The following is a 17,767-nucleotide window of genomic DNA, read 5'->3' as shown; positions in this document are numbered from 1 at the left end:
GCCGCGGCCCGGCGGCCGGCGGCGATTGGCCGGCGTTGGCGCGCGAAGGGGTGCGCGGCGCCGGAGCGGCACGCAGCGGGGGCAGGAAACAATAGAGCCGCGGCCGGAGGGGTCGGAGCAGCGAGCCCGGCAGCCGGCCGCCCGCCTCGCCCAGCGCCGCCCGCCCGCCCCCGCCGCCGCGCGCGCGCACCGGAGCCGCCCCGCGCCCCCTCCCCGCCCCGCCATGGCGGACAAGGAAGGTAGGGCCCGGGGCGCGGCCTTCTCCCCTCAGGGCTCCGTGAGGCGCGGGGCAGCCCCCCCCCATCTCCCCCCCCCCAACAACGGCCGCCGGCCTGAGGGGAGCGCGCGAGGCGCGGCGGGGCCGCCAGGGGGCGCGCGGGGGCCACCGGGGCGTCCGCCCCCCCCCCCCCCCCCGCGCCGCGCCGTGAGGCGGGGGGGGGGGCCGCGCGGCCTCCGAGGCGGTGTCCCGGCCGCCGAGGTCTCTCCCCCCCCCCCTCCTCCAGCCGCTTGTCCCCGCGCCAGGCTGGGTGGCGTTTGAAGGAGGAGGGGACTCATTTACTTATTTTTATTTTATTTATGTATTTATTTATTTATTTCCCGAGGAGGGTGACAGCGTGCTGGGAGTCGAGCGGCCTGGTCGAAACGGAGCGGGCCCTCGGGAAGGTCTTTTTCGGCTTGTGCCCTGGGCGGGCCGCCGTGCCGTGCGCCTAGGGCAAACAAAGGGCCTGTCACGGCCCCCCCCAGCCGCGGTGCCTGGGTCCCCGCGGTTCGGGTGCCGCCTCTGCTCTTCAGCAGCGCAAACCGTAACCGAGCCAGACCAAAGGTCTGCTTAGACTTGCTTCGCTAGCAGAGGCTAGCAGCAGATGGTCGGGGAAACTGCGTGAGAGATACTAACGCAGAACGAGCCTTGGTAGGTTGCTAGACTTTGCGAATTGAGTAGGTCAAGGCTGCACCTGGACTGCTGTGTTTAACAATGGTTGCTGGACCTCCCCCCTTTACTCATCTTCTATGCACAAATCTTTGTTTCTGCAATATCCTGTGGCACGATATTCCATAATTTTGCTATGCTTCTTGTGTTAAGATGATGCAGTTTGACATAATCAAGGTTAGTTCAAAGCCGTATGTGTGGAAACAAAGATTATCGTGTGTAACGGAGGATTTTGAATGATTTAGTAACTACTCTAATAGAGTAGTGTACCAGCAAACCAGTGTGATGTTGTAGTTAGCTTGTTGTTTGATGTCCGCTCACAGGTTTGTGTGTATGTTTTGAACGTGTTCATAAAGGCTAACTTTATGCATTTAAAAAAAAACCCAAACTTTAGCAGCCTTTGATGATGCAGTGGAAGAACGTGTGATCAATGAAGAATATAAAATATGGAAAAAGAATACTCCCTTCTTATATGATCTGGTAATGACCCATGCTCTGGAATGGCCCAGCTTGACTGCTCAATGGCTTCCTGATGTAACGAGGTAAACTGGTCCTTTCATTTTTTTAAAGAGGAAGAGATAGGAGTAAATTTAGGATTGCTTGTTGTTCAAGTAAGACCGTATAGGATTGCTTTTGGTTTGAATCAGCTTTTTGCTCCCTTGCCTTACCAAGAGCAAGGTGAGGACTGAACACTGGAGAGAGAAGCAGTATAGGCATTTTTAATTTGGAAAAATGTCTTTATCATTGAGAAGGCACTTTCATTCATTTGATTTTTGGAGCTTTTCTTTTTCCAGCTTCACCCTACCCTTTAGAAGCAGAAAAACCCTCTCCACAAAAACAAGGGTGAACATAATTTCAGCACCAAAAGGCTGTGGACAACTTATCTTGTGCAGTATAACCATGGCGTTGTCCTAAGCTTCCAGACCAATGTTCTGCTTGCAGTTAATGTTCACATGCCTCAGAGTTTTACTATGGGAGCGTTGCAAATGCCTCTTAAAAGAAGGCAAGGGAATGGTGGGGATCTGTTTCTGATATTTAGAGATAGGGACTGTGCTATGAGACTTACAAGTTGAGATCTGTCTGGAGTTAGAGTAAGTGATCTTCCTCAGAAGGAAGAGGATTTGGAGCAGGGAGAGCAAGGGTAACTCTAAAAGGTGTTACTAGTGTTAGAAGCTGTAATCAACAAAAAAAAAATGTGTCGTAATAAGCTCAGTGTCTATGTAAACCCTTTCTTTTGTTTCTCATGTAATTCTCTTCTCTTCCAGACCTGAGGGCAAAGATTTCAGTATTCACCGATTAGTCCTGGGGACCCATACTTCAGATGAACAAAATCATCTTGTGATAGCTAGTGTGCAGTTGCCTAACGATGATGCACAGTTTGATGCTTCACACTATGATAGTGAGAAAGGAGGTAAGGGACAAGAGGTGCGAACCAAGTGGAGTTTTAACCATCTTTTCCTCCCTGTTTTAATAGGATATTGGTCTTTCCTTAGCTTTCAGGCAGTAAAGCACAGGTACTACATCTAAACGAAACAAACCAATTGATTTCTAAGCTGTACCCTTAATTAACAGATAAATGTAATGTATCATGTGCGTACATAATGTCTTATTAATATCATTTTGAAGAAAGGAGGTGGTACGCTTACTGTAAAAATACATGAGGAAAAGACCTCCCCCTTCCTTATCCTCATCATGCGTTGGCATTGAGTTTCATGCAGCGCTGATTATTATTCTTTTATTATTGCTTTTGTGTTACATAAAGTATTCTTCTGCATACGTGACTTTCTCACTGAGTTTATTTTAGATGAGTGTAACATTTCAAATGTTCTTCTCCAGTTTGAATTCTGCTGCCTGATATTTGTGCCAGTCCCTCTTGGATAAAAAGATGATTGTATTTTGTTCAGTATATCAGGCTTGGATTCTCTGCTTTCCGTAATCTTCGTTGGCTGTCAGCATTGCTACTAGTTAGGCATTTCTCATTTTTACTTGATTGAATCAATCCTTTTACATAATGAAAGTCCTTAATGATCCAGCCATTAGCTGTTCTTTTGACCAGAAGCCTGGATTGTGTGAGTGACGTTTTGATCCTTCAGATTCTTAGAGTTATTTGTGAACACAGTGTTGTCTAATAAATATCTTGTTTGGCTATTTCTATTTTATTTTAGTATTTCTCAAAAATAAAATATTCTATTTAAAAATAAAACAAAACAAAAACCAAACTTTTTCCCGGAATGGTCTCATGCAGTTGTGTACCTTAAGGTACTGTGACTTTAATTGTAACAAGAAGGTAGCTTTAGCAAATTGTATTATGGTTCCCTATCTTAAACATGGTGTAGCAGTTTGTTTTTACCAGAATGTGGACTGTTCTGCAATGCCGAATTGCTGAATTTTTTTTATGTTTCAAAGCGCAGTTACAGCGTATCTGTTTCAATATAACCCTACCTTTAGTACAGGTAGGAGTTTCAGATTTGATAAATTTTGGGCTTGTGCTGGTAAGTAAAAAATAGTCAAAAAGTTTCCAGGAACAAACTGTCTTTAACTGGCTCTGAACTTTAGAGCTAAAGTCCTGATGTTTTGATGCTACAACTATAGATATTGAGAATAACATGCTGTTTGAAAACTGGGTTATTTTAGTTAGTGTGTGTGTGTGTGTGTGTGGTTGTGTGTATTTTTTTTTTTTAATGACTATTCCATCAAAATATGCGCTTGGTCGTACCCAGTAGTTGAGTATGGATCTTTTTAGTTTGGTCTGAAAATGGTGTATTGTTTACATCTATTGAATTCTTATTTCCAGAGTTTGGAGGCTTTGGGTCAGTTAGTGGAAAAATTGAAATTGAAATCAAGATAAATCACGAGGGAGAAGTTAACAGAGCACGCTACATGCCACAAAACCCATGTATAATTGCTACAAAGACACCATCCAGTGATGTCCTTGTCTTTGATTACACCAAACACCCTTCCAAACCAGGTACCTACATCTTTGTTATGTCTGCGTTTCGGAACTCATGCAAAAATCTCTGTTAGCCGTTCCTTAAGAAAAGGCTGATGGCAGTGCAAAAGAGACTGAAAAGTTTTGTGGGTTGCATGTCATCTGTAAATTGAAAGGGAAGTGGATGTTTAGTATAAAATACTATTTTACATGAAGCTTAAACAGATATACATACCAGATATACATACAATATGTCTGTAGAGAAGTATGTTTCTTTTGCTTCTTTGCTGCATGTTTTATCATGTCAGTGTGTGTAGTGGTTTTGGAGTGGTGGAAGGTGCTTAGTGGCCAGCTGGGAACCGATTTGGTGGGTAGCTGCATTGTTCTCCTGGTCCATAAGGAAAGCAATAGGAATTTACTGATGACATGGGCAAGATCGTATAGAATAACTGGTTTTGCCATTTGTGGGGAGGATCAGAAGTGCATTTCTCACTTACGTGCAATTGGAGAGGAGGAAACATGACGCACCAGCAGATTGTTTGGGAAGGATTTTTTTGAGCAGTAGCTGGGTTACTCTGTTCAGCTAGACCAGGTGTGTCATGCCAAAGCATGGAGGTGGCTAGGTGGGTTTCTTTGACTCTTCAGCGGCTAGTACAATGTGGTACTAATTTAGAAGGGACCATTCCTAGGTGATCCAGCTGGAAAACCAGCAACTTGGAAAAACTTACAGTGTGCTTTTACTAGGTCAAGAAGACAATCTGCTGTGTGTTGCCTCAGTACGTTCTATTTTAATGAGGTGATTCTTTGTTTGGGGATAACGCTCAAAAGGGTAGAGAGAGGTGCGGTTGGAAATATCAAGGCAAAGTTTAGTAAAGCACAGCAAGACTTAACGCCAAATATTCCGTGATGTGCTGGAGGTGATGTTAGGCACTGGAGTTCTTAATGCTGCCTCTTTACAGACCCTTCTGGTGAGTGTAACCCTGATCTACGTCTTCGTGGACATCAGAAGGAAGGTTATGGGCTGTCATGGAACCCAAACCTGAGCGGGCATTTGCTTAGTGCTTCTGATGATCATGTGAGTACTTCACGTAGAGCTGTGATGCGATCTGCACTTTGTTTGGCAAAAGTTCATGTTTTTGGGGAGGGGGCAGGTGAAGAGAGTTTCTGTCTAAAGGTGCAATCTCTCTGTTGATTTGTTTATTTTAAGACCATCTGCTTGTGGGATATTAGTGCTGTTCCAAAAGAAGGCAAAGTGGTGGATGCAAAGACCATCTTCACAGGGCATACAGCAGTAGTAGAAGATGTATCCTGGCACTTGCTCCATGAATCTCTTTTTGGATCTGTTGCCGATGATCAGAAGCTCATGATGTAAGTGGAGTAATGTCTTTATAAACTGCGAGTTGTTGCCATCCCTTTCCTTTCCCAGCTACACCCTAGGCCCTCAGTGAAATGGGATATAAACCTTTGTTTCAATCCTGTGTTTTGTTTTTGCAGTTGGGATACTCGATCGAATAACACCTCCAAGCCTAGTCATTCAGTGGATGCTCACACAGCTGAAGTCAACTGCCTCTCTTTCAATCCCTATAGTGAATTTATCCTGGCTACAGGATCAGCTGATAAGGTGTGTCTGCCTAGAGCGCAGAACACGTTTGTTTAGTTTCTGATGCATAAATGTGGATGTGTGTGTTGGTTACTTCAGAAAAAAATGTGGGTTTTTTGGTGTTTTGTTTGTTTTTGACCAGACTGTTGCTTTATGGGACTTGAGGAACCTAAAACTGAAGCTGCACTCCTTTGAATCACATAAAGATGAAATATTTCAGGTATAACAAAATGCCTTTATCTTTTATGCACTTAGTCTTGGTTCTTCTTAGCTGTCTTGTAAAATCGACAAACATTATTTTCCACTTATGTTTGATTTAAATGTTTTTTCATTAAAAACGAATGTATTCTTTTCTCTCATCTGCTCATGATTTTCTAGCTTATTGTTGTGCAGACGTATAGCTGTCTGTGTAGGGCAGAACTCCAATGCAGATAAGGGTGTCCGGAAAGCCAGGAGGAGGATGTAAAAAGGAAATGGTAGAAGGCTTTGTCCGCAACATAACAGTGAAATGCTAGCAGAACAGAGCACATCTAAATTATTCATGGCAGCAGATTGAAGCAGGGAGGCACGATGAAATGGCTGCAGCATTTTCATCTTCTCAGCCTGGTCCTATAGGAAGGCTTTGGCTGGTGACCAATTAAGGGGATTGCCAGGCCATCTAGTGACAATGAACGACTGCAAATTTTACTAGTGTAAATTTAGAACATTAACTTCATTGGTAGCATGTGCTTAGCAGAAACAATATTTCCAACTCATGCATGACTCAGAAGAAAAATATGTAGAGTTTTTTTGATAGAAGGATTACTACTTGAAGACTGTAGTTACCGCTAAGTAAAATTACACGTGGAATCTTGAAATGCCAGGTTTATGTGCAGAACTGCGTGCTCTTTCCTAATCTTGTTATCCTATTAAGTGATATGTTTTGCAGATATTATCTCCAGCAGAGGTGGTAACTGTGAGCTTTTGGGCCATTAAGCTTAATTAGTCTTCCCCCTCCCCTTCCATTTATAAGCCATTCCTCCAATTTAAGGAATACGTAGTTTATATTTGTGCAATCTGTATTAAGGTGAAGAGCAGCTAATAACCTTGGGAGTTATTTACACTTTGTAACCTATCCTGTAACAAAGACTACATGTTAAGGTACGTGTGGTACATTTTGGAACTCAAATGCCTCTTTAGTGTATGAATGTTCACAAACGTGCTTCCTGTGTTAGAATTTTATCAGTGGGTGTATTCACATATTAAGTTGATGTCAATTTGAATTTGTATAAAGCTTTCATAATACAAAATACCGTGGTGACGGTCACGAATGTCTGCCATGCTACGGTTTCTTAAAACTAACTTCCTTTCTAAATTCATTCTTGTCTGTAGGTTCAGTGGTCTCCCCATAATGAAACCATACTGGCCTCCAGTGGCACTGACCGCAGGCTAAATGTTTGGGACTTGAGGTAAATCTCCAATTAGTCATGTTGTCCTGACAAGGTATTATTCTTGAATTGCATCACACTTGAAAAGGAAAAAAAAAATCCTCATTTTCTCCCCCCTCTTTTTTTTTTTTTTTTTATTATAGTAAAATTGGAGAAGAGCAGTCCCCTGAGGATGCTGAGGATGGCCCTCCAGAGCTCTTGGTAAGTCTTTTGAGTCTTATTAATTTTTGACCTATAATTCATCTCTGCAATGTAGATTTGAAAACGTTCCTCTGTTGTTTCTCCAATACTAGTTTATTCACGGTGGTCATACTGCAAAGATATCTGATTTCTCCTGGAATCCCAATGAACCCTGGGTAATTTGTTCTGTATCAGAAGATAATATCATGCAAGTCTGGCAAATGGTAAGTTGTTTGGGAAAGTGCGGGAAGTGGTAGATAAGAGGTAGTGTTGAACTGCCTGGGTTTCAGCGTTCCTGGCTTTATTTACAGCTCTCGGAATGACTTGCTTTGTAGCCCTAGCTAAATCTCAAAGGGATTGTGAAATCCATTTTAGGTTTGATAGAAACAAGGATTTACAAATACTGAAAAGCTGTTTCATGTTTCTCATGATTAAAAAAACCACCCTAGAGTAGAAGTAAGTTTTTTCCCTTTTGTGTTTGAATGCAAACACAGTGCATGAGAACCAGAGGGGAAATTGAGGTTTCTGTTAGTTATTGTCTTAAAGAATTAAATCTCTGCAAATAATATAAACGTCCTCCTGTGGATGGAGAAGGGTGGGAGTAAGTAGAGAAAGTATGCTGACCTCAAATTAGCAGCTGTTAAAAGTTTTTTGGAAACAGTCTTGTGTAGATTGAATGACCTCTGACAAGGTCATTCCCCTAACTTTTGTTTGTCAATATATAATCAGCTCACAGTGGCTCTGTTCTTAACACAGTTCTATATAGTTCTTTTGGCAGGTGCTGCTGCAAAGTAGAGAAAGTAGTATACGTATGCAAAATACTCTTTAGAAATCACTGCAGCAAGAGTTACTTTTAATTAGCTTAAGAAGGCAGATACCTAAAAGCTACAATAATTTGCAGAATACTTCTGAGATGTTTTGAAAACATGACTTTAATGAAAACGGTCATTCGTGTTGCTGCTTTAATGTTAAATGGCCTTGAGGGATCACGGATAGGAGAAATTTATCCGCAGCTGAAAAACTGCCAGAACTTTTCAAGATGTTCTAGCAGATGGAATCGTGTTAAATGTCACGTTACTTGCTTCTTCAGCTCTTCCATCTCCTTTGTCTTACAGGCTGAGAACATATATAATGATGAAGACCCTGAAGGAAGTGTGGATCCAGAAGGTCAAGGATCCTAGATGATGACCTTTTCCTGTTTTTAGTCTTTTCCCTTTCTTCCCTCTCAACCCTGAAATTGACTTAACACTGGTTTTGAGACACACGTAGACTTTGTGTTCAGCCATCTTTATGTAGATACCATCAACAGTGCTTTTTCACGCAGACAGCGAGTATTCCCTTCAATAAGGGCTTAGCCCGACTCAGCTGGTACTGTGCTGTAGCTTCTTGTTCAGATTTCCTACAGCAACCTCTGTGTATAGAGCTGGCTATCCCATTTTAGCTGCCTTTGTCACACAGAGCGAACTTGATTTTTTTTTTTTTCCCCTTCTTCTGTTTTTAGCTTGCTACAGCTACAGGTTTTTGCCTAATTTAAACAAAAGTTAAATTAGTAGAGCTGCCAGAATATACTTGAGCCAATGCCATGCAGATGATAAAAGTGTTAATCCACTGGCAGTTCAGAAATGAAGGGTGGAAGGTCTTGTCCTCTTCAGTAAGACTCAGAAGTTTTGGAATTCCTTTAGTTAGTCTGTCCCTATGTGGATTTTTCTGCTTTTGCAGATACAAAACAAACTTGCAGATCCTGACTTCAACTAGTGTTACATTTCTTTCTATATTTTTCCTGTCTACTGGTAATTCTGGGGTTTTCATTCTTTCCTTCCTTCCTTCCTTCCCCTTTTTTCCCATCTGCTGGGCAACAGCGGTATGGATACGTTAGCTATACCTGCAGAACATTGTTCAACTTCCATGTATCTTGCTCTATTGTGTGTTTCTTGAGCTGTGTTTTCACATAAATTTCTTTCCTTTCTGTGAAATGGTTTTTAAAACTTGGGGCCACCAAGTTGTAAAGGTGTATGTTTTTACCGACTGATGTACCGCAGATGGCATGCCCGGTAATCTAAAACAGCATTGGTAGCTGGTATACGTAAAGCAAATTAAATGTGGATGAACTACTTTTTTTAGGAGTTAGTCCTTGACCACTAGTTCCTGCACATCTTCCACTAGGGAGTCCTGTTCCACCAGCAACCTGTTACTGTCCATGCTCTTCATGACTAATTGCGTGTAAGTGCTTCGGATGGAATAAATTTTTCTACATAAACGCTGTGTAGCTTTATTTTGTGCAAGTGTTTTTCTTCTGCGTTAACTGCTTTCTCAAGGCTAAACTGTACCTCTTAAGAAAGCACTGAAGTAAATATGTAGAGGTTTTATGCCCATAAAAGACGCTAATGGTTTCTAGGAGGACTCTAAGGTTTAAGCAGGAAATTCTGTGGAGAAAACAAGGGCCTCGTCTTTGTCTCTGTGTCCTATGAGACTCTAGGTGCTGATACAAATATGCCTGTGACGTTTCCTCTGCCCCTTCATCAGGTTGTTTCCTATATAGGTGGTGTGCCAAAGATTTTTAAAACAATCAAACAAACAAACAACCTCTGCCTGCCTCCCCCCCCCCCCCCCAACACGTTTCCCTTGCTGAAGGTGCTGTAACTGCATCTTTTGGCAGTGTAGGTTTTCAGATGTTGGTAGCTGTGGTGACTGACCCTTATGTTCATGAAGGTGGGAAAAACTTGTTTTCTGTAACAGACAGACTCCTCTTCAAGGCCACTAACTCTTGTTTCTGCTTCTTTGTGAAAAGAGTGCTTAATATCTCCAAGCAGTCAAGAATGCACTGAAGTGTGCATTCAATTGAAAGGGTTCTGCTGTCTGAATTTCGAGTCTGCCTGTAACCCTTAGCGCTGAACTTTTTTTTTTTTTTTGATAGCCTGTAATGTGAATAATTGGATACCTTACAAGTGTCTTGGTTTGATCATAGGAGCTTGTTATTTTCCCTTTGAGACAGAGATTTGAGAAATAAAAGGATCCTTAAATTCTGGCCTTTATTTTCAGTGTGAGACTTTTATAGAAAGTGGAAACTATTTATCCACAAACTTCAGTCTGTGACCCATATTGAACATGTCACAATACAGCAGAGACCCATTGAACTACAAAAGAAAATCCTGTTAAAAGGATAAAGCTTCTCTTGCATGTAAACTTTAAAAATCAAACCCATAACACAGGCTTCCAGAACAATACTTTCTGCGCAGGCTTATACGATCCATCTATGGAACAAGACAAGATACATTTTCCAAACACAGCAAAACATACATCTGTTGTTCTTCATATACGTCCATTTTCAGTGCAAGTATACTTTTTTCTGCTCCTCTCTGGAAAAGCAGTTTTATTAGAGGATCAACAGCAGCACCTCAAGAAATACAAACAAGCAAATGATTGTCTAGTATTTCTGATTTTAGGCAGCTGCTGTACATCAGGTGGGATAAGCAGCAAGAGGGAAATGTCCCCTGCAGATGCCTCTGTCCTTCACTTTTGCTAAAAAGGGGGAAAGTCCTTCATTCCTAATAGTCCTGGTCTGCTTTTTCTTCTGATTTGCAAAGGTGTCCATAGATTTCTAAGCAGCCCCTGTATGGGTAGAAAGTACGTTTAGGCTACTGAATACTTATATGTAGTGTTCTGCCTGGAGCAAGCAGGGGATGGGGACATAAGCTATGTCTGACAAGCATTCTTCCTTCTCACAGTACGGAAGAAAATTAATCCAGTAAGAAGCTGGCTAAGTGCATGGTCAGGTGAGCGCGCAGACCTGACTCAGGCCTTCTAGAGACAAATGCGAAGCTAGCTCTAGCAGAAAGAAGGGAACGTAATCTTTGGTGTAGGCTACAGGAGAAGACAGGTCAGATGCATAACTCTGCAGTTCCCTCGTTCAAATGTGAAACTTAATGAGGTGGTCTAACATTTAAGAAGTCTTACATGCTATCACTTCCACTGATGGCACTTCATAGGTCCCCATGAGAGTCTGCTGCTGCTGCTGCACCCAGACTTAAACATTGGCCTCTACAACCTGTGATTTAGAAGGATCCCAAGTAGCAAAGACATACTGGTTGCTGGTATCTCTTCAGGATCCTGAATACAATTACTCTTGTTCGTAAATATTAAGAGAATGTCTGGTGCCATGACAGGCTAAAACAGAGAGAGATGTGCATAAAATAAAGCTATACCTACCGTAGTAGGGAATAGTCTTCCCCGGCACGTTTGCACAAGCAACTTTGGAGGAGGAAATGGGGAAAAGGATACTGTAGTAACAGTGAAGCTACAGAAAATGGTTACGAGTGTATACGACTGCGACTGGAGTAATACGTAAGAACGCAAAGTTTGGTAAGTAAAATACTCCACAAACTTACAATCATTTTTTGGAGCTGTAAAATATCCCATATAATAAAGAAGTCCTGAGCAAAGGCAGCAGTATGGATTCACAAGTAGAAGATAGTTGTTCTTTGCTGATGAAGAACATCCACAGTAGTGTTTCCCAAACTTAAAACTCAGCTCCTTTTACATATGTTGCTAAGGGAACAGCTAATTTTTAAGTTGCCAGACCTGTTTCTTGGAAAACAATCTCTACTTTTAGTTTGTACAGAAATTTCCATCAAATTACTATTTGCTGTGGGGTAAAAGGTCTGGAGTTTCCACTGTGCTACCACAACAGACTCCTTGTTCACACAACTTCCACTTGTACAGGAACTGGGGGCCAAAGATTTAGCTGTCTAAGAGCTATATAACCACCATCTAGGGTCTGAGCCTCGTTCCAATGCGTTCTCCATCAGACTCTTCCTTGCTGCCCTGCTATACAGCTCTGCTCAACAAAGTAAAGAGAAACAAACTGACTTGTAAATGGATAGCTCCTGGTGGAGGCTGCTCCTCAGCTCTTCCAGCTCTTGATTCTTGCGCTGCTGAAGCTGGATGCCGTTCTTCAGCTCTTTCAGCCTGTCTTCCAGCTCCTCAACTTGTTCCTGGGGATTAAAAAGCCGAGACTGAGACAGAATTATGTGGGGGCCGAGGCAGGCTGGTCCAGGGCCTGCGGGCAGCTGTTACTGCTGCCCTCACGGGGGAAACGCCTGTGCGTGCTGTCGGTCTGCGCTGGTGCAAGCAGGCTGATGGTTGGCCAACCCAGGTCTTAAAAAACCTCTGCAAAAAGCTTCATTTTCCTAGCAAGGTGGAAGCTTGGGCTTAACGGTAACGCATCGGTTCCCGAGGCTTCTCACTGCTAGTGGGGTGTTTCTCTAATCTTTTTTTAATGGCTTATTTTATCCCTTAGTCTATTCCGTGTGTGTTCTGAAAAGCTGTCAGCTTTCTATAAAGCTGAAACTCAGTGAAGATAAACAAGGAATTCAGGAAAAGAAAAAGGGGAGGCACATCAGGGATTTCCCGGAGTCCTGTCCTCCCAAGTGAGAACGGAGCCTGGCATTTAAGAGAGCAGCGCCGCGGGCAGCGGGGACTCGGGCCGCGGCACCTGCCGGGATGCTTTCGGCAGGGAGGAAAAGCGACGGCGAAGGGGAAAATTGGCTTCTGGAAGCTGCTTCGAGCCAGCCGGGGCGGGGGGGGGGGCAGCAGTTACGGGCAGGGAGCGTCAAAGGGCTGGAGATTAATTGTGCAGCCTCTTTGCCAAACGCACTCTTGGAGAGACGGAATTGCTTGTTCTCCCAGTACGAGATGAAGCGGGGTGGGGGGGACACGGACGTGCGGCGCTGCCCTTGCGCTTGCTTATAAATAACCGCGGTGGGGAGGCAGCGTGGCCCGGGGAGCGGGCGCGGGAGGCGACCCGCCGGCGGCAGCGGGGCAGGGGCAGGCCGCCAGGCAGGGCTTTCGCTGGGGAGCAGCTGCCAGACCCGTCCGGGCAGGGTTTGACTTTTAAAGACGAACCACCTGCGTTTAAAGCTGTTTTCTTTTCTAAGCATCTTACTTAGACCCCTCGTTGGTCTCAGGAAACGCAGAACTGCGGCGTTAAGGCTGGGTCTGCATCCCACGCTCAGCCGGAGGGGCGACCCGGAGACCTGAGGGGATCACGGAGCAGCCAGCAAGGGGCTTCCGGGGCGACGGGGACAGCCGCGCGCCGGGGCTCTTGCAGCCCGAGCCGCGCCGGCAGCCAGCGAAGCTGCTCCGACTTTGCGGCCGTGCACGGGAGGGGGCCGCGCACCGCGGTCTGGAGCCCCGGGTCGCATCTCCCGCCTCTCTCCGCTTCCTTTCCCCGCTTGTGTGCTTTTGCTGCTTTTAATCCCTTGCGGTTCCTGAACGCCTCTGTGCGCGTTTCGCACCCGTAAGCTAACGTGTCTATCAGCGTACTGCCTTTTCGATCCCCCCGCGTGCCGGGGTGGTGCCCGGGCAGCTGCAAGCCTGGGGCCCGGCTCAGAAGGGCACCTTCTCCCACAGAGGCATCGACGTTTGGCGAAGGCTGCCTCCTCGGGTGCTCTGCCTGGCAAAGCTTTCTCCACACCAGCAGACTGCTGAGCCAGCTGTGCACCTGCCCCGGAGACCTTTTTTGCTCATGTTGGCATTAGGCTCACGTCTTTTCATATTTAACATTCAATCTGAGCGCCGGGACGCAAGTCACAGCGCTAAGTCACTGCGTTTTATGCTTAGAGGCTCCCTTAGAGGTGCACACTAAGTCCCTTGGGAGAACAGTGCCTGCGGAGGATTCGCTGTGCGACTTTCCTCCCTGGCGCTGCTCAGCTCTGCGGGAACTCGCCCTGGGCAGGGAACGTCACTCGCTGCTCCACCGGCTCCCCGGGCCCGGAGCGGCACGGTGGGCCAAAAGCGACGAGAATAAAATCAGGAGACTCTTTTCCCTGGCAGTTGGCTGGGGTGAACACTCAGCACTTTCCCACCGTATCCCTTTAATCCGGCCTTGTCTCCTTGCCCGGCAGCTGCTGCTTCGCCCGTGCCAGGGAGGCGGGATACATTCGAATTTGTCCAACAGGAGACATTTGCCCTCACCACCCTGCTCATCGCCCGCCATCCCGCCCCTCGGCTCTGCGGCTAAGCTCTCCGACATCCGCACCTTCGCTAGCAGTAAAGGATGGCTCCCGGGTCTTTCCAAAGCATGCACGCAGACAGCCCCAGCCCCTGCAGCGGCGGCAGGACCCGCCGCGCGGCCCCGGCGCCCCGGCACGCGTACCCTGTACTGCCCGACTTCTTCGTCCCGTTTCTGCTTGACGAGCACCATCTGCTCCTCCAGGCTCCTGTTCTGCAGCCGCAGCCGGCTCACCTCCCCCTGCAAGGGCCGCAGGGCCTCCTTCATGCCCTGGATCTCGCCCTGCATCTCCTGCAGCGCCTTGGCGCTGGCCTCGCGCCGCTCCAGCAGCCGCAGCAGCTGCGGCTCGTAGTGCTCCTCCAGCCCCCGGCGGCTCTCGGCCACGAAGCTCTCGAACGCCACGGAGAGCCGGCGGCTCTCCTGCAGGTAATGGTTGTCCCGCCGGCACGGCGGCGTCTCCAGCTGCTGCCTCGCCTCCTCCTTCTCCTTCTCGCAGCTCTCCTTGAGCCGGGCCAGCTCCTCCGAGAGCTGCCCAGCCCGGGACTCCAGCTCGCCGCGGTAGGCAGCGAACTGGTCCAGGTCGTGCCGCCTGCTTTCCAGCTGGTACTGGCAAGCCACGCACTCCTTCGTCACCTTGAAGAGCTTCTGCTTGATTTGCCGGATCTCGTCCTTCAGGTTGTCCCTCTCCAGCTCCACCTTGGCCAGCAGCCTGTAGGCGGCCAGGATCTCCTCGTGGGCCTGTCGGATCTCCTGCAGGGCCGGCTCCCGCAGCAGCGCCAGCTCCCGGATCAGGCTGTCCCTCTCCTGCTCCAGCTGCTCTACGGCCTCGATGCACTCTTGGAAGTAGTTGCCCAGCTCTTCCAGGGTGAGGCACCGGTGCTCCGAGCCCTCGGCGGCCAGCGGGGTCCCAGCCCCGTCTGCGTCCACTTCCAGTGGGACCCCGGCCCCGACTGCATCCACTTCCCATAGGATTCCTGCTCCCTCTGCGACCACGTCCAGCGGGATCCCTGCCCCATCTGCATCCACATCCAGCAGGATCCCTGCTCCGGCTGCATCCACTTCCCATGGGATACCTGGCCTGTCTGCATCCACGTCCAGTGGCATCCCTGCTCCGGCTGCATGCAATTCCCATGGGATTCCTGCTCCATCTTCATCCACTTCCCATGGGATTCCTGCCCCAGCTGCTTCTACATCCAGTGGGGTCTCTGCTCCATCTGCGTCCCCCTCCAGCGGGGTCCCTGCCCCGTGCGCATCCCCCTGCAGCAGGCTCCCCGGCATGTTTAGCTTCAAGGAAGGGTCTGTGAGAGCTGCCTGCAGCCCCCGGCAGGCGGCCGGGCCGCCCACGTCCGCGGGAGCCGCCGTCGCACCCGCCGCCGGGTCCAAAGGGCCGTGCGAGACGTCCGGCTCCAAAGGCGAGCCCGCAGCCGCTCCCTCCGGAGCCAGGGATGCTCCTGCCTCGTCCACGTGCGGCTCTGGTGGGGGCTCTGGCGCTGCCATCAGGTCCCTGGAAACGAGAGGAGCTGTGAATTAGAGTGACGACTGCAACAGGTCTCAGCCTTCCCTCCCGCCCGGCGAGACACGGGCTCCCCGGCAGCGGGCTGTGCGGGGGGCGCTCGCCGCGGCCCCCGGCCCCGCGCCATGGTCCTCCCCGTGTCACCCAGGGGGCCGTGAAAACCCACCACGTTCACAGCGACGCCGTCTGCACGGCCCGAGGACTTTGCTATTTCCCCCGAGCTGTCAGCGTTCGCACGCACCGCAGCAAAGGAATGAAAACATCCCAAAGTGCCTGACGGGGACGGAGGAAGAGCAAATCATTCAAAACCCAGCAGCTCCCCCAGTCCCCAGGAACGAGCCCTCTTCCCGCGCCCGGACGTCAGCCCCGCTGACAGCCCGCTCCCGAGGGCACCGGTTTGGCAAGAGCAAGGGCGGCCGAGGCACGTGCGGCCTCCGGGGGGGCTGAGGACGGAGCAAAACGCAGTCGGGCGGGAGGCGCAGCAGCGCTGCAGGAGCCCGGCCAGCCCGGGCCAGCTCGCCTCTCTGCAGCGTCATCCGAGCCGGTCACGTCCCCCGGCCCCTACCTGCCGCTGCCACCGCAAAATCCTGCTGCTATCGCCTGCAGCCGGGCGCTTCGGGGCCGGGAGGAGAGGACGATCCCGCGTTTTGCGGCGGTGCTGGTGCCGGCGGCGGGAGGATGCTCGCGCCCCCCCGGCCCCGCAGCCCCCGCGGCCCTGCGGGCTGAGCTAATGTCTAGTCATCCTCGGAGGAATGAGCGCAGGCTGGCACTACAACGGCTTTAAGGAAAGAACTGATTTTCACCGATACTTTCTCTCCTAATAAGGTAGTTTTCTGCAGCGATGACACATCACAGCCTCGGACCGGGCTGCCTGGCCGCTGGAGACGCGGGAAGCGCGTGAAAAGGTGGGGAAAGGGCCGCGCTGCGTTTTTCTTTTCGGGTGCCAACACTTGTTTTTCAAACTTCTCGGCCCTGCGGCGCGGCGGCGGCGCGGCAGGGGCAGCTGCGGCCCCCCGTCGCCCCGCGCGGGCCCTCGCTCCCACCCTGCCGCCCCTCCTCACCGGGACCCCCGGGCCGCCCCCCAGCCGGGGCGCCAGCGCCGCTCCTACCTTGCTCTCCGGGAGCCCAGTGCCTCCCGCCCGGCTCGCCGCAGGGCTTGAGCATGGGGCGGGCGGGCGTTATTAATAACCAGCGCTGGAAATCAGACTCCTCCGAGCAGCCGCCGCGCTTGGAGGCCAGCTGCGGTACCAGGCTGCCGCCCTCCCTCCGCCCCGCGAGGAGGAGGAGGAGAAGGAGGAGGAGGAGGGCGGGGAAGGCCACGCTACGCTCCCTGGCATCCCCAGCCGCAGGGGCCGGCTGCAGCCGCCGCCGCCGCGTCCCCCGCGAGCATCCTCCGGCGGGGCTGGCGGACGCTTGATTTAAGGGGGAGGTTTTACTTTTGTGCAGCCTCCAGCCCGCCCCTTCCCTCCGGCGCCGGACCCCCCTTTCCCAGAGACGCGGGGCGCCGGGGGATGAGGGGTGCCCGGGGCCAGGGCAGCCTCCCGCGGGGGCCGCGCTGGGTTTGCGCCCGGTCCTGCTCGGGGAAACGCTGCAGGACGCGCTCGAACGCGGCACGGCCTGGCGAAACGCTTCGGCTGCGTCCCGTGCGCCCGCCGGGTGCCCCCGGCTCCCGCTCGTTGAGGCACGTTAATGAATCGAGCGCCGACGTCCGGGGTGCCGGGGTCGCGTCTGCCGGCGTTACCCCAGAGCGCTCGGCGCAGAAAACGTCGCCGCGAAGCAAAAAGCGCCCTACCTCCGCGCGGGCAGCCCGAGCGCGCCCCGCACCAGGCCTCTCCCCAGGAAGTCAGCGCTGGCTGCTCAGGAAGTCGCCAGCTTACGTGCCCCGAAATTGCCAAGCGCCGCGCGCCGCAGCTTGCGACATCGCCGCCAGCCCCGGGCCCGGGGCCGCCTGGGCGCCGCGCGGCCGACACCTGCCCGCGCACGCGCTCTCGCAGCCCGGCTTTAAAAGGAAGGGAAAAAAAGTGGTTTTTCTTTTCTTTTCTTTTTTTAAAAATCCTGTTGCTTTTGTCAGCACGACGCACCTTGTGTTGTTTCCGTGCCCCCGTCTCCACGAAGCGCCTCTGTTTGTGCAGAGGCTTTTGACTCAGCAGGAGAGGAATGCTGCTAATTCAGACAAGTTGC

At 49.8% G+C, this 17,767-nt stretch overlaps 2 protein-coding genes across 6 annotated transcripts; one reads left to right on the top strand and one right to left on the bottom strand.

Annotated features, from left to right (window-relative positions):
- Positions 1-65: 65 nt before the first annotated feature.
- On the top strand, positions 66-9,321 carry RBBP4 (RB binding protein 4, chromatin remodeling factor). 3 transcript variants are annotated; one of them, XM_068917105.1, is made up of 12 exons: positions 66-239; positions 1,323-1,470; positions 2,194-2,339; positions 3,723-3,896; positions 4,817-4,932; positions 5,065-5,225; positions 5,352-5,478; positions 5,600-5,677; positions 6,829-6,905; positions 7,028-7,085; positions 7,178-7,288; positions 8,180-9,321. In XM_068917105.1, the coding sequence occupies exons 1-12, from the start codon at positions 224-226 to the stop codon at positions 8,243-8,245; spliced, it is 1,278 nt and encodes a 425-aa protein (XP_068773206.1). In that variant the 5' UTR covers positions 66-223; the 3' UTR covers positions 8,246-9,321. The 3 variants fall into 3 exon arrangements, with proteins under 3 accessions (XP_068773206.1, XP_068773207.1, XP_009679335.1); XM_068917106.1 differs by lacking the exon at positions 66-239 and adding an exon at positions 417-910 and having other exon boundaries at positions 1,326-1,470; XM_009681040.2 differs by lacking the exon at positions 66-239 and adding an exon at positions 427-910.
- Positions 9,322-10,076: 755 nt separating this feature from the next.
- Positions 10,077-17,505, bottom strand: SYNC (syncoilin, intermediate filament protein). Of its 3 annotated transcripts, none has more exons than XM_068917102.1 (4): positions 17,379-17,505; positions 14,218-15,577; positions 11,931-12,055; positions 10,077-10,673 (listed from the first exon to the last, which is right to left on the bottom strand). In XM_068917102.1, the coding sequence occupies exons 2-4, from the start codon at positions 15,568-15,570 to the stop codon at positions 10,610-10,612; spliced, it is 1,542 nt and encodes a 513-aa protein (XP_068773203.1). In that variant the 5' UTR covers positions 15,571-15,577; positions 17,379-17,505; the 3' UTR covers positions 10,077-10,609. The 3 variants fall into 3 exon arrangements, with proteins under 3 accessions (XP_068773203.1, XP_068773204.1, XP_068773205.1); XM_068917103.1 differs by lacking the exon at positions 17,379-17,505 and adding an exon at positions 16,696-16,980; XM_068917104.1 differs by lacking the exon at positions 17,379-17,505 and adding an exon at positions 15,753-16,082.
- Positions 17,506-17,767: the final 262 nt, after the last annotated feature.

Source organism: Struthio camelus, chromosome 23 (genome assembly GCF_040807025.1).
Source record: "Struthio camelus isolate bStrCam1 chromosome 23, bStrCam1.hap1, whole genome shotgun sequence".
NCBI classification, from domain to species: domain Eukaryota; kingdom Metazoa; phylum Chordata; class Aves; order Struthioniformes; family Struthionidae; genus Struthio; species Struthio camelus.
Note: the sequence above shows the minus strand (reverse complement) of the source record. Positions and strands in the feature narration are given on the sequence as shown.